The sequence below is a fragment of the Sapajus apella genome, unplaced genomic scaffold (genome assembly GCF_009761245.1).
Source record: "Sapajus apella isolate SASKATOON/1434 unplaced genomic scaffold, GSC_monkey_1.0 scaffold6, whole genome shotgun sequence".
Taxonomy (NCBI): Eukaryota; Metazoa; Chordata; class Mammalia; order Primates; family Cebidae; genus Sapajus; species Sapajus apella.
In genome coordinates, this window is record NW_022436946.1 from 582,296 (window position 1) to 598,619 (window position 16,324).

At 41.6% G+C, this 16,324-nt stretch overlaps 1 protein-coding gene and 1 pseudogene across 3 annotated transcripts in view; one reads left to right on the forward strand and one right to left on the reverse strand.

Moving 5' to 3' along the window:
• Positions 1–1,423: 1,423 nt before the first annotated feature.
• Positions 1,424–2,793, reverse strand: LOC116549142 (annotated as a pseudogene). The gene has a single exon (XR_004267718.1). The product of XR_004267718.1 is annotated as an uncharacterized LOC116549142 (transcript).
• The window catches only part of LATS1 (large tumor suppressor kinase 1), a 48,878-nt gene continuing 34,586 nt past the window's right edge, over positions 2,033–16,324 (forward strand). The window contains exons 1-2 of one of the 2 annotated variants that reach the window (XM_032274487.1): positions 2,033–2,431; positions 15,805–16,289. In XM_032274487.1, the coding sequence (XP_032130378.1) occupies positions 15,945–16,289 (345 nt within the window). In that variant the 5' untranslated portion in view covers positions 2,033–2,431; positions 15,805–15,944. The remainder of the gene's footprint in view (positions 2,432–15,804; positions 16,290–16,324) is intronic. The other variant, XM_032274488.1, reaches the window with a different exon arrangement.

Sequence of the window (16,324 nt, forward strand, 5' to 3'; positions counted from 1 at the left end):
AAGTGTGCTCAAAGGAATGTGTTAAGGAGCCTGTCTCCCCCTACTGGGCTGCAAGATCAAGAACAGGGCCCATGTCTTAGTGTATTAACTATTTACCAGTATCTGAACCGTAGTAAGCAATGAATCACTATTAATTGACCTGAGCTAAACTCACAATCTTGTTGTCCCTTTAAAAAATATTCCTCATTGTCAAAGGTCCTCTTTTTTTTTTTCTTTTTTTGAGTCTAAGTGTCCCTCACCCAGGCTGGAGTGCAATGGCAAGATCTCAGCTCACTAGAACCTCCACCTCCCAGTTCAAGCGATTCTCCTGTCTCAGCCTCCCTAGTAGCAGGGATTACAGGTGTGTGCCACCACACCCGGCTAATTTTTTTGTATTTTTAGTAGAGATGGGGTTTTACCACATAGGCCAGGCTGATCTCAAACTCCTGACCTCACGTGGTCTACCTGCCGCAGCCTCCCAAACTGCTGGGATTACAAGCATAAGTTACCATGCTCGGCCAGAGGCCCTCTTAAGTGTGACTTCCAAGATAAACACTTTTTCATACATTGTCTACCTTGCTGATTATGACAGAAACCTTGCCATCGTTTTTCTAGGAATAATTTTCCTTTGTAATGCTGTCTCAGCTTTCTGAAGCGTTCACATGTGATTCTCCTAAGCCACACTTACTATATTCAGGAGTTAATGCAGATGGTTTTTAATCTTTAATATGGGCCTATCCTTCTTGTTCTAAGAAAAATTTCATTTCAATATAGGAAAGTACTAACAATTTTCTTTGTATCTTTTGTAGAAGCTAATTATTTTATACATAATTAGCCCAGCATGCTCTCTCCATTTTAATCCCATTGATTGGGAAAGATGTTTGAGACAAGATTTAACTCTCACTTAGGCCGGAGTGCAGTAGTGTGATCCCTGGCTCACTGCAGCCTTGACCTCCTGGGCCCAAGTGATTCTCCCATCTAGGTCTCCCAAGTTTCTGGACTACAGACATGTACTACCAAGCCTGATTATTGTTTGCAATTTTTATTGAGATGGGGTTTCACTATATTGCCCAGGCTGGTCTTGAACTCCTGGACTCAAGCAATCTACTTGCCTTGGGCTCCCAAAGTGCTAGGCTGGAGTGCAGTGGTGCGGCTCACTGCAACCTCTGCCTCCCTGATTCAAGAGATTCTCCTGCCTCAGCCTCCTGAGTAGCTGGGACTACAGGTGAGCACCACCATGCCCAGCTAATTTTTGTATTTTAAGTAGAGACGGGGTTTCACTGTGTTGGCCAGGCTGGTCTTGAACTCCTGACTTTGTGATCCGCCCGCCTGGCCTCCCAAAGTGCTGGGATTACAGGCGTGAGCCATCATGGCCAGCAGAACATAATCGTTTAACAGGTTTTCACGTTTGGATTTCTGAATACAGTAAGCAGCCAGTTATTACTTTAACATCAGAAAAAGACGTCTTTAATTTTTTTGTAGTCTATAGTAGAAAAATTACAAAAGAAGGTACTTGAAAACACTGGCAAAGGCATTCTTCACAAAGTGTGGACAGTGCCTTACACATCAAACCCAATGATCCCATCCCAGATTTTCCATTCAACTTTACAAGAAGTAAAACCTCTTGTCACACCGTCACCGTTATTCCAATTATGGCAATAACGACCTCCTACGGATGCAGCTGACAGGTAAGATCTCTAAACTCTGCTAATCAATCGGTCCTGGCTCAAAAACTTCTTATCTGGCTGATTCAGAAAATACAGATGCTGGAAGCTCATGGACTTGTTCGGGGAAAGAACGCTAAGCAAGAAGAAAATTTTATTTCAAAGCGCCAAAACTCGAATTTGAGGTCCACAGCGAGGTTTCCCAGAGCAACTCACAGTTGTTCCCTTCCGAGAACGAAGCTCCGTAAAATGCGCATCCCTGCTCGGTCCAAAGAGATCAATGGGAAAAAGAATTGAATCAACCGAGTGAGCTGGGCAGGAGAGAGCCTTAACCCATGGCCGCGGGCGAGTCTTCTGGGCAGGGGCAGGCGGGAGCGACGTGGGGCGACGCTCACGAAGGCTCTGAGCGGCGGGCGACGCAACCAGGCCCAGGGGCCACAGGTAGCGCGCTCCCTAGCTGCTACCGGGCGGGCAGAAGCCCCCAGTCTTCGGCCTCCGCGCAAGCGACGCCGGGAAATGCCCACATCCGGGAAACCTGCAACGGAGTGCGGCGGCGGCGACATTGAGTGGAAGGCAAAATGGCGGCGGCGGCGGTGGCCTGGTGTTAAGGGGAGAGTCAGGTCCTCGCGACCCCCGCGACGGGCTACACTGGCCCGCGGCAGCCCTCTGGCGTCTCTACCGCTGTGCCCCACCAGGGATACTTGGGGTTGCTGGGACGGGCTCCGGCCGCCTAGGCGCCCGCCCTCGGGCCGGTGGCCGCTGTCCAGGAGCTCTCCTTTCCCCTCCAGGTAGGTCCGGGGCTGGCGTAGCGGGTGGGGCTCACTCTCTCCTCCTGAGCTCGAGTTGGCGGGGCGGTGGCCGCTGGGGCCCACGCCCATCCCCGCTGGCGGGGGTCCAGAGGTTGCCGTGGACTGGCGGGCCGAGGCGGCCCGCTCCCGGCCTGACTGGGCTGGTTGCATTGACCTGAGCTGAGCCCTGCCCTGGGGAAGCGAGGGTTGGCCGCACCGGTGCTGCAGGAAGAGCCCCAGGCATTTCGGCCTGAGACGTGCACGTTTGGCTGGGAAGAGCCTATCTTGCTGGCGGCCTTGCGCCTACTGTCTCCCATCCCACCCCCAAAACGCGAGTCGGCGGTGTCCACAGGGAAGGAATGGGAAAGGTGGTTCTGAAGGAATATTGCAATGAAAGAGCTACAGTTCTTTGAATCCCAGAGGGCACTGATCCTGGGTTTATCTTGAAGAAATCCTGGGAGTCTCTTATGTCTAGTTTCGTGTGATTTGAGGTTACTGTTCATAGTTGGAAGTGGTGGGAGAGATGGAGAGGTCTTTACGGAGTAGGAGTGTGTATATAAATACAGAAAATGAAGGAACGACAATTAAGGGAACAGCGTTTTTTATAACCTGAAATGGCTTGTAGCTCAATGAATGACTTCCAGATGACTTAATTAATCCCCATTCTGACTTCTCTGTCAATTTCTAATGGAACAAAATTTAATGTTTGTCAACTCATATGTTAATACGACTTATATATCATCCTCCAGAAGTTATTCATAAATTTTGTGAACAATAAGTATAGTCTCATGCACAGAAATAATACTGTATAACTCCAGTTTTGAAAATGGATTTGAATGTTAGCGATCATGAAGCTTATGATTTTTATCAATTTTCCTCCATGAGGAAGAAAAGGTAGGACATTATAGTTGGAATGCATGTTCTCTGCTGCGAAAACAAAGCTTATCTCTGACGTTAAAATGGGTTAGTTCATTCCCTAAGGCAGTGGAGGAGTTTGATTGAACAGTGAAAGAAATAGCATTGTGTTAGTCCCATTGGCTGCTACTGCAAGAAACTAGATCATGGTCCATTCCTGGAACGGCACATTCTATGCCTAAATATTGACTGAATATGCCTTGTTGTTGCTCTCCAAAAACAAGTAAAAAAATTTTTTTGCTATATTTTAAATGTATAATATCTGGCTTTCATTGTGTAGGTCGTTTTTATTTTGTTTTTATTGGTAGTCCTTGTTATTCTATATACATAAGTCTTGGAATGGTTCTAACTCGGGTTATTTAGTTATTTTAGATGTTTTATTTGTATTAGTGGGAGATTGTTATACATCACAAAAGTTATTTAGTTATTGAATAACATTTTCGCCAAGTAGAAGCAGCAGTCTTTTTTCAGCATTTTTCACTTTTGATCCCACAATTATAAAAGTGAACAGAAGAAAAGGTCAGTATGCAGTTTCCTGAATATTGCTGTTTATACAAATGAGACTATGCTGCTAAAAAAAGAAACAGCACATATTATTGTTGCTGTCCTCATTACTGATCTGGTCAAAGCTATGACATAGTCACTTTTTTTTTTTTTTTTTTTTTAAAAAAAAAGATGGGGACTCGCTATGTTGCCTGTGCTGGGTTCCAACTCCTAGGCTTGAACAGTCCTCCCACCACAGCCTCTCAAGAAGCTGGGACTGTAGGTGCACTACTGCACCCAGCTAGGGTACCTTCCTGATAAACTTAATTCAACCCAATCTTATGTGATGGTACCTGTTTTTTTCCTACGTTGGACAAACTAATCAATGATACTTGTTTGTTGTTTGTATTTTTGATGAGGGTCTGAACTTTAAAAAAAAAAAAAAAAAAAAAGAAGAGATTTGCCATACCCAGGCAGTTTGATTCCAGAGCTCTTACTTTTAACCATTAGGTTAAAAATCATTGAAAGTTATGGAGTAGCTGGGCATGGTGGCTCACGCCTGTAATCCCAGCACTTTGGGAGGCTGAGGCGGGCAGATCACAAGGTCAGAAAGACTGAGATCATCCTGGCCAACACAGTGAAACGCCGTCTTTAAAAAAAAAGAAAAAAAAAAAAAAGATGGTGAAACATCTCTACTAAAAATACAAAAAAAATAGCTGTGTGTAATGGCGTGTGCCTGTAATCCCAGCCGCTTGGGAGGCTGAGGCAGGAGAATTGCTTGAACCCAGGAGGTGAAGGTTGCAGTGAGCAGAGATCATGCCACTGCACTCCAGCCTGGGCCACAGAGCAACATTCTGTCTCAAAAAAAAAAAGAAAATAATACAATTGAGGTAACAAGGAGATTTCGCCTTTTATTTATGGCTAAGCTAGGCATGTGCAATGACTGCTACTCCAGAACTTCTCTGCTTTGGACCTGGAAATTTTCTTTTAACGTTGATCTCAAGATATACTCTATTTATTTTTTGTGGGACAGAGTCTTGCTCTGATGGTTAGGCTGGAGCACAGTCACGGCTCACTGCAGCCTTAGCCTCCCCAGTAGCTGGGACTGCAGGTGCACACCAACATAGCTGGCTGGTTTTTTTGTTTATTTGTTTTTTTCTATTTTTTGTAGAGAAAGGGTCTCACTTTGTTGCCCAGGCTAATCTCAAACACCTGGGATCAAGAGATCCACTCACTTCAACCTTTAAAAGTTTTGGGATTACAGGCATGAGCTACTGCACCTGGCCCTAAATTTTAGAAATATTAAAATGTAGAACAGCATGCTTAGACTCAAACAAACATGATATTGGCAAGGCATGGTGGCTCATACCTGTAATCCCAACACTTTGGAAGGCCAAAGTGGGAGGATCGCTTAAGGCCAGGAGTTTGAGACCAGCCTCGTCAATGTAGATGAGAGACCCTCATTTCTATTTAAAAATAAAATAAAAAGAAACATGACAGCTATTACCGTGGAATGATGTTCTTGGTATTATGTTATTCTTTTGCTAACAAATAGGGCCCTAATCAGTGATAGAGGCAAGATTCATAGGTCCTTTGGTCCCCATGTCCAAATCTCGTAATCAGGTCCAGATATGGTTCCTCTTGCTCCAGGGACCTGTGAAGTAATGTGTCCTGTGTGTCACTTGTATGCTCTCTTGCTGTCTCTCTCTCACTGTGACTCTTTCTCTCTTATCTTTCTTCCTTTTCTCTTCCCCTCACTCACCACAGTACACAAGAATAGAATACTGCTAGGAAGGCCACAGTAAGCACTACTCCTAGAAAAGGAGAATAATGAGAGATAAGCAGCAGATTCTGTGTAAGCAACCAGTCCTGGAGGTAGGGGAGATTGGACCTTGATTTATTTGGAAGGAACTCTCTCATTGTTTTCCATGACCTGTGAAGTGTGTGTTGGATGAGTATCCTCCCTTTGGAAAGTACAAATCTTTCTCAACTAGCTTGTTGTTCTTAGAAGTTGGGGGTCAAAGGGTTTTATTTTATTTTATTTTATTTTTTTTATTTTTTATTTTTTTTTGAGACGGAGTCTCGCTCTTGTTACCCAGGCTGGAGTGCAATGGCGCGATCTCGGCTCACCGCAGCCTCCGCCTCCTGGGTTCAGGCAATTCTCCTGCCTCAGCCTCCTGAGTAGCTGGGATTACAGGCACGTGCCACCATGCCCAGCTAATTTTTTGTATTTTTAGTAGAGACGGGTTTTCACCATGTTGACCAGGATGGTCTCGATCTCTTGACCTCGTGATCCACCCGCCTCGGCCTCCCAAAGTGCTGGGATTACAGGCTTGAGCCACCGCGCCCGGCCCAAAGGGTTTTAAATTTTGAATAGACAGAGTTTTTTAGTCTGAACTTCAGATGATTTAAGAAAAAAAATTTTTTTTTTTTTGAGATGGATTATTACTCATTTGGTTATTTGAGGCTAGTCTTACTCATTAGGTTAGACGGGAAGGCTACATCCTTAAGGTGTTCTTTACCCCTGAAGTAGTAGTTAGCTAAGAGTTTTCAGTGGGTATCTGTACTCAGTCTTTTAATCCTGCCTCTACAGGTCTAGGTGCAAGTTGCTTTTCCAATCCTTTGAGAGTTTAAATTTCTGAACATTTTCTATTCCCTTCTATTTTTCTTTGAAATCTGCTGCTTCTTTCTTGAGCTCATCATTTGCTTATAATACTTTGCCAAATATACAATAGTAGTCAATATTTGCTTCCAAAATCCTCTTTTCCAAACTTTTTTTTTTTAATAAGATTGCAAGGTCAGTAGCCTCTTTGTATGCTCACTGACCTTGTAGTTGTATGAAAAGTTATTATAGGTAACAGCCTTACCAAATATTTTGCCTCTATAAAACATGATCCTCCATCTTTCCAGCTTCTGGTATCTGTTTCCTCTCAGCCCTCAGCCTGACCATTAAGGCAGTATCACTAAGGCAGTGCTGCATAGGTTTTTATTGCAGCAGCACCTCACTTCTAGGTACCAGTTTCTGTATTAGAATAATGAAAGACTGAATCTACAGATGGACAATGGCCAGATCATATATGAAACTAGAACTCTGACCCATGACCTCTGTAGCAATAGGCCCAAACTGTCAGAACTTGGTCAGTAACTACCAGCTTCCTTAATCTTTGTACCTAATTCCAATTTGGGATGACCCAGAGAGAGCTAAATATGCTTCCCCAACCAGCCACATAGGCTATCCCACTTCCAGTGTCAATGAAGATTCAAACTCTGTAAAATATTTTAAGAGATCTACTCTGAGCCAAATATGAGCGACCATTGCCCCATGACACAGTCCTCAGAAGCTCCTGAGAACATGTGTCCAAGGTGGTCAGACTACAGCTTGGTTTTATACATTTTAGGGAGACATAGACATCAATCAGTATATGTAAGATTGGCAAGACAACTTGAAGTGGATGGCTTCCGGATCATAGGTAGATTTAAAGATTTTCTGATTGTCAGTTGGTTGAGTTGTTACTGTCTAAACACCTAGAATCAATAGAAGGGAGGATCTAGGTTAAGATAAGGGGTTTTGGCTAGTCACAGTGGCTCACACCTGTAAATCCCAGCACTTTGGGAGGCTGAGGCAGGCAGATTATGAGGTCAGTAGTTTGAGAGCAGCCTGGCCAACATAGTGAAACCCTGTCTCTACTAAAAATATAATAATTAACTGGACATGGTGGCACATGCCTATAGTCCCAGCTACTCAGGAGGCTGAAACAGGAGAATTCACCTGAACCTGGGAGGCAGAGGTTGTGGTGAGCCAAGATCATGCCACTACACTGCAGCCTGGGCAACAGAGCGAGACTCTCAAAAAAAAAGATAAGGGATTATGGAGACTAGGGTTCCCATTATGCAGACAGAATCAATAGGAGGGAATGTCTGAGTTCGGACTTGTGGAGACCAAGGTTCCCGTTATGTAAAGGAAGTCTCTAGGTAGCAGGCTTCAGAGATAATACACTATAAATGTTTCTTATCAGGTTTGATTCTCTCCTGAATCAGGCAAAAGGCCTGAGAAAGGAAGGGAATTGTCTTCGGAATGTAGATTTTCCCCACAAGAGACAGTTTTGCAGGACAGTTTCAAGATATGGCAAAGAAACATAATTTGGGGTCAAATACTTAGATTTCTTTAAGGGCCTGCCACCTGTCATGTGATACTATGCTAGAGTCAGGCTGGAATTGGGTATCCTATTGCTACAAAGAGTGTTTTGTCAGTCTTAAGATTTGTTTTAATGTTAATGCTGGTCAGCTGTGCCAGAATTCCAAAAGGGAGGAGGGAATAATGGGGCATGGCCAAACCCCTCTTCCCATCATGGCCGGAACTAGTTTTTCAGGTTAATTTTCAGGTTAATTTTCGAATGCTGTTGGCTGAGAGGAGGCTTGACTTAGCATTTTATTTTTGGTTTGTACCAGTTAGCCCACCTTCAGTTTCCCATGCCAGCAACCTACAATCAGAGCATACCTGAAGTCTTCCCCTTTTTTTTAGTGTAAAGATTTCCTACTCCCCTGCTTGCCTTTGAATCTTTGCCAAGTGCAAATTGATAGTGGCTGATTCCCTACTTATATAGTCAGATCTGATTACATAGCCTCTGCTTGTTTCCATTTGGGCAGTCTTTGTCTATTTCCACAATATTATTAGACTGTTTTGTGGTAACAAACCCCAAAATATCAATGGCTTAACACAACAGAAATGTTTCTCTTGCACACAGTTCAGTGGGAGTCAGTAGGGGCTCTCCATCCAGTAGCTTAGTGATCCATCTTCCTTCCATGTTGTGAAGCCACCATCTCAAAATGTAACCTACATTGTCATTGAAGCAGGAAAACCAAAGCAAAGTGAATTCTAACTGCCTCAGTCCAGAATTGAGATATGGCACATCTGCTCACCCAGCTTTGACCAGAGCTAATCTGGGAAATGGAGGCATGTGAATATAGTCTCTGCCATAATATATTTACCAAAATCAATTGGCTAAAGATATACATAATTCCTCCATTTCAGTGTTTTTGACATCAGAAGATATAGATCATCTTACAGTTAAAATTGAATGTTCAAATGTAATTCTTCTCTTATTTCCCTTGATAAATGAAGTGATATCATTTGATGGAAACAATAGTTTCTTTAAAATAAATCCCATGTATTTTAAGTGCGTATATTTAAATAAGAATTTGTAGCAGAACCGTTCTAGGATCCAGTCGTTTCCTTTCCTTTTTTTCTTTTTCAACTCTCTATTTTGGAAAACTTCAAGAGTACACAAAAGTAAAGAGAAAGGCCAAGGCAGTAGGATTGCTTGATGCCGGGAGTTCAAGACCAGCCTGTGCAACATGGTGAGACCTTATCTCTCCAAAACAAAGAAGAAGAAGAAAGAGACTAGTACAGTGAACCCTCATATACCCATTACTCAGCTACAACAGTCTTCAACAAATGACAACTTTTGTCTCATTTATATCCCCATCCCCTTCAGCACACAACCAAATTATTTTGAAATAAATTCCAGACATTATTTATTTTATCCACAAGTATTTTCAACAGGTAGATGATAGAGATATGCTTAAAGTAAGTTTTCAGTTATTTAAACCTACAACACATTGTTTACACATATACCAGAACTCAGTCCTTTCTCTGACCTTTGTGCACTCAGTGTTAGGAGTTATTTCAGAGTACAGTTATAGAATAGAGGACTAGAATGAATCTCTCTGGTCCAGCATTTCCTAACATATACTGGCTGGAATGTGAATCTCATGAAGTATTATGGGAGAAAAAGTAAGGTAAGGTAAATTTGGGCAACAATACATTCTCTTCTTGTCTTGAACTCCTTGCCTCAAGTGAACCTCCCACCTGGGCTTTCCAAAGTATTGGGATTATAAGCATAAACCCTAGACCCCCATTGTCTTCTTGTAATTGCCCATGATTATGTGAAAAAATGAGATGTCCAATTTTGTGTATTATGATCCCATTTTGGTTAATAGTAGTATATGTTAATATTCAGTATTGGGCCGTGCGCGGTGGCTCACGCCTGTAATCCCAGCACTTTGGGAGGCCGAGGCGGGTGGATCACAAGGTCAAGAGATCGAGACCATCCTGGTCAACTTGGTGAAACCCCGTCTCTACTAAAAATACAAAAAATCAGCTGGGCATGGTGGCACGTGCCTGTAATCCCAGCTACTCAGGAGGCTGAGGCAGGAGAATTGCCTGAACCCAGGAGGCGGAGGCTGCGGTGAGCCGAGATCGCACCATTGCACTCTAGCCTGGGTAACGAGAGCGAAACTCCGTCTCAAAAAAAAAAAAAAAAAAAAAGATTATTCAGTATTAATAGTGATTATTGTTGTGTCTGTTTCCTGTGTCTTATGTAACAAATCACTATAAACCTGATGGCTTAAAACAACATAAATTTATCCTCTCATAGTTCTGGAGGCCAGAAGTCTAAAATCAAGGCATTAGCAAAGCCACTTTCCTTCCAGAGGCTCTAGGAGAGAAGCTGTCTCTTGCCACTTCCAGCTTCTGTTGGCTGCTGACATCCTTGGCTTCTGGCCTCATCCCTTCAGTCTCTGCCTTCATCATCACATTGCCTCCTCCCTTTTTCTATGTGAATCAAATCTCCTTCTGTCTCTCAAAAGGACACTTGTAATTGCATGTGGGACTTACCCTATTAATCCATGACAATCCTGTAATCTCAAAATCATTGACTTAATCACATCTGCAACATCCCAAGTTCGAGAGAAGATTAGAAGGGGGAATATCTTATTTTTTTTTTGAGACAGGATCTCTGTGTCCTAGGCTGGAGTGCAGTGCTACAGTCATGGCTCACTGTAGCCTCCACCTCCTGGGCTCAAGCGATTCCCCCACCTCAGTCTCCAGAACAGCTGTGACTACAGGCACTCACACTGCCACACTTGGCTCATTTTTTGTGTTATTTGTAGAGACGGGGTTTTGCCATGTTGCCCACTCATGCTGATATCGAACTTCTGAGCTTGATCGATCCTCCTACTTTGGACTCCCAAAGTGATGGGATTACAGGTTCAAGACAGGAATATATATACATAATTTAGATGGAGTTTTGCTCTGGTTGCCCAGGCTGGAGTGCAATGGCGCGATCTCGGCTCACCACAACCTTCACCTCCCCAGTTCAAATGATTCTCCTGCCTCAGCCTCCCTAGTAGCTGGGATTATAGGCATGTGCCACCATGCCTGGCTAATTTTGTATTTTTAGTAGAGATGGGGTTTCTCCATATTGGTCAGGCTGACCTTGAACTCCCGACCTCAGGTGATCCACCCGCCTTGGCCTCCCAAAGTGCTAGGATTACAGGCATGAGCCACTGTGCCTGGCTAAGGAATATCTTTTAAGAGACCGTTATTCATCCCACTACAGTGATTCTTACTCATGAGGAAGGTGAATTATGAGGGACATCTACTTTATTCTACTGTATATATTTATATAAATCCTTGAATTTTTCAATAAGGATTCATGCTATATTTTCTTAACAGCAGAAAGAAGGGGCAAGTTACCTGCATATCTAAGTTCAAATATTTTTGCACTACCTGCTGGTGACCAGGTCCCATTATAGGGAAATGGAAGCAAATATTTTGACAGAAGCAAAATTATGTTTCTTTTTGTTTTCTCTCTCTCAGAATGATCTTGGAAATGGTAAAATAACAATAACAATAAAAGGATGATTAACTTGCAGTTTAAACCCAAAATAAGTAATATTAAAAGAATACCTAGATCCTATAAATGAATCGCAACCCAGATACTTAGAGAACTGACATGTAGGATTCCACAACAATGTTAATCCTTGATCATGGGGAAATAGTAGATTTAAGAAGACCTGATATAGAGAGTATCTTCATGTGCCGGGCACCGTGGCTCATGCCTGTAATCCTAGCACTTTGGGAGGCTGAAGTGGGTGGATCACCTGAGGTCAAGAGTTCAAGACCAGCCTGCATGGTGAAACCCCATCTTTAAAAAAAAAAAAAAAAGAAAGAAAGAAAGAATCTTTACTTTTAGAAAGGGCCAGAAGTGAATTCTGTAAACGTTAGACTGGTGAGCTAAATGTTAAGCCTAGAAAAATGTGTTAGTAAGCTGTTAAGTTAATATTTTTGGGAAAGCTTAGAAAAGAAAATGCTTTAGGGACCAGCTTCCTTCATAAAAGCACAAGGTATGTCCATCCTAATTTCATTTATGAAATAATTACTCATGTATTATTATGTTATAGACAGAATATGTATAATTTTCAGACAATGAAAAAGCTTATTTTTTTTTAAAGTAGAGAAACGTGAGCTGCTTGTGATTGATTTGTAACTAATTTAGCAATTGTACCATGAGATTACTGATTTATGAGGTGAAGTCATCAGGAAACTACCTCTAGTGGTTGCTACAGGGCTTTGTCCTGTCTCAGGCCTGCTGCAAATATATGTGTGTGTGTATAATTAATTTCTATAAATATAAATTTTTAAGAATTTAAAGTGAGTATATTTTTAACAGCTCTATTAACATATAATTTGCATACTATAAAATTTACTCAGGCTAGGTGGGGGTGGCTCATGCCTATCATCCCAGCACTTTGGGAGGTTGAGGCAGGAGGCTTACCTGAGCACTTGAACCCAGAAGTTCAAGACCAGCCTGGGCAAGATAGGGAGACTCTGTTTTACAAAAAATTAACAAATCAGTTGGGCAGGGTGGCATGTGCCTGCATTCCCAGCTACTCAGGAGGCTGAAACAGGAGGGTCACATGAGCACAGGAAGTTGAGGCTGCAGTGAGCTGTGATCACACCACTGTACTCCAGCCTGGGCAACAGAATGAGACCCTGTCTTAAAAAAACAAAACAAAACAAAACAAAACAAAATCCCTAAGTTTACCCATTTAAAGTGGTTTTTTTAACCATATTTACAGAGCAATAAGTCATCATAATCTAATTTTAGAACAGAAAATAAGTTAGTTTTATATACTGTATGGTGAATTTGCTTTTTTTGCTTAGGATACACTTGGGTATCTGTTTATGTCTGTACATTGTATAGAACATCATTCTTTTTGACTTAGATGTATATTATATAAATGTACTATGAATTACTTGAACAATCTTCCACTGATTAAACATCTAGACTGGTTTCAACTTTTGCTGTTATAAATGATGTTGTAAGGAGCAGCGTACATCTTCACATACTTGAGTGTATGTATATTCCTTTACTTGTGTTGCATTGTTCCTCTTAATCCTAGTTCAATTTATAAAGTAGATGTTGATAACCGCTTTATGTCTCAGGAGTCAGTTTCAGAGAATTAAATGGCAAAGTCCACATTGCTACTAATTTAACAGAACAAGTTGTTCTTTTTTGTTGTTGTTTTGTTGTTGTTTTAATATAGACGTAGACTCCCTATGTTCCTCAGGATGGTCTTAAACTCCTGAGATCAAGCAGTCCTCTCCTTGGCCTCGCAAAGTGCTGTGCTTATAGGCCTGAGCCACCATCCCCAGCCCCTGAACAAGTACTTCAATCTCATTTTTTGTTGTTTTTTCATTATAAGTGCTGTGGTTTTCTAGTACTCACAGGATTTTGACAAATTAGAATGTATCCAGAAGACCATGACTAGAATTAGGGAGCAGTAAAAGGAACTAGGGATGTTTAGGAGACACATATTTATTTTATTTGTTCAATGTGTATTTATTAAGCACCCACTATGTGTCACATCCTGTTATAGATGGTGGATGGACAGCAGTTACAAGACAAACAAGGCCCTCTTCTTTCATGATGCTTTTGTTTCAGTGAGGGGAAATGGACAAGTTTCTTGATCTTACCTGTTTACTTTAACAAGTAAACAGGTAAGATCATTTTAGATAGTGACAAGTACTGTCAAGAAAATAAAACAGGATAATTAAGTGACCAAGGAAAACTCATTTAGGAGGTAACAGTGCTGATACCTAAATGACAGAAAGGCAATGTTTATATGTCTATCTATAGATATCTTTATGTAACATGAATGGTAATTACATTTAATTAGATTAGAAATAGACTTCCTATAGATGATAATAATAGTTTCAAAAACCAGCAGTACTACTTACACACTATTTTACCCAAACTCTCTGAACTTCAGTTTTTATGTCTACAAAGTAGAGATAACAAACCTAGCTCACAGAACTTTTTGGAAGGCTGCATAAAAGGGTTAGGCAAAAGCATCGAGCACTGGCCCATAACAGGCTCTTATTAGGCACTGAGTGAGATTTCATAATGCTCCATACAAAGAAAACATTTCTAACAATTATTGCAGAACACAAATTGAATGACTTTCATGTGTTAGTGATTTTCCTATCAGTGGGGGACATTTAAGCAGCCTTTTTTTTTTTTTTTTTTTTTTTTTGAGACAGGGTATGTCTCTATTACCCATGCTAGAGCACAGTGGCGCAGGCATGGCTCACTACAACTTTGATGTGGGATCAAGTGATCCTCCTGCCTCAACCTCTTAAGTAGCAACTGCAAGTGTACACCACCATGGTTGGTTAATTTTTAAATTTTTCATAGAGATGAGGTTTCACTGTGTTGCACAGACTAGTCTCAAACTCCTGGGCTCAAGCCGTATGTTTCCCTTGGACTCCAAAGTATTGGGAGTACAGGCGGGAGCCACTGGTACCCAGCTTCGTAGCCAGAAGATGGCTGTTCTTGAATAGAAGACATTCATGCATTAACTGAGGAATAAGACAAGTTGACCTGACAGCCTTTCCCTGTCCCATTGCTGATAAGCTTTCTGTCTTTAGAGCGTATTTTAGTTCATTTTCTCACTGCTATAAAGAAATAAGAAATAACTTTAGAATAGGTAATTTATAAAGAAAAGAGATTTAATTGGCTCATGGTTCTGCAGGCTATACTGAAAGCATAATGCTCGTATCTGCTCAGCTTCTGGGGAGGCCTCCAGAAACTTCAAATTATTGCAGAAGACAAAGTGGGAGCAAGGGGTTTTACATAGCAGGAGCAAGAGACAGTGAGGAGGGAGGTGCTGCACACTTTTAAACAACCACATCTCACGAGAACTTAATCACAGTGGTGAGGATAATACCAAGGGGATGGTGCTAAGCCATTCAAGAGATTGATCTGCAAGATCCAACCACCTCCCGCCAGGCCCCACTTTCAACATTGGAGACTACAGTTGGACATGAGATTTGGTGGGGACATAGATCCAAACCATATCAGAGTCCTAGTTCACAGCTTGGGAAATACACTCAGGCATGTTTTTGAAGCCTAAAGGGGCCTTCTGGAATAGTGGTTTAAAAATCTTTTTAAAGCAGTGGCTCAAGCCTGAAATCCCAGCACTTTGGGAAGCTAAAGCAGGTGGGTCACTTGAGGCCAGGAGTTTGAGATCAGCCTCACCAACATAGTAAAACCCCATCTCTACTAAAAAATAAAAAAATTAGCTCGATATGATGGCACATGCCTGTAATCACAACTACTTGGGATGCTGAGGCATGAGAATCACTTGAATCTGAAAGGCGGAGGTTGCAGTGAGCCAAGGTCGCACCTCTGCACTCCTGCACTCCAGCCTGGGTGACAGAACAAGATTCTGTCTCAAAAAAAAAAAATTAAAGCAACAGTACCCTTCTAAAGAAATATTGAAGTCTGATCTGTAAAATTTAAAATTCGATCCACTAGGTGAAGTTGGTAATGAGAGGTTACCTATTTTATTGTTCCCTTAATATCTCTTGCATTTGTATATATGCGTTATATGTTTACTAAAGAACTCTTTTTTTTTTTTTTTAATTGTCATAGCTACTACTTAAGTAAATCTATGTTATAGGCTAGGAAGTAGGCATGGAGAGATAAGTAACTTGTTCTGATCCCGGAATAATCCTTAATGGAGTCAGAACTATAACCTGAATCTCTTAACCCCTGTGTCAATGGACTTTTCCTCTAATACGCTTTATTAATCACTTTATAGCTTTCCTTTCTTTCTTTCTTTTATAGAGTTAATTATTTATATTGTAAAGAATTTTAATAGTCCTGGGGACTTCCTTGAAGGATCATTTTCACTTTTGCTCAGAAGAAAGCTCTGGATCTATCAAATAAAGAAGTCTTTCGTGTGGGCTACACATATAGATGTTTTCATGAAGAGGAGTGAAAAGCCAGAAGGATATAGACAAATGAGGCCTAAGACCTTTCCTGCCAGTAACTATACTGGCAGTAGCCGGCAAATGTTACAAGAAATTCGGGAATCCCTTAGGAATTTATCTAAACCATCAGATGCTGCTAAGGCTGAGCATAACATGAGTAAAATGTCAACTGAAGATCCTCGACAAGTCAGAAATCCACCCAAATTTGGGACACATCATAAAGCCTTGCAGGAAATTCGAAATTCTCTGCTTCCATTTGCAAATGAAACAAATTCTCGTAGTACTTCAGAAGTTAATCCACAAATGCTTCAAGACTTACAAGCTGCTGGATTTGATGAGGTAAGAACTTTTAAAGACAATGGATTCTTCTTACC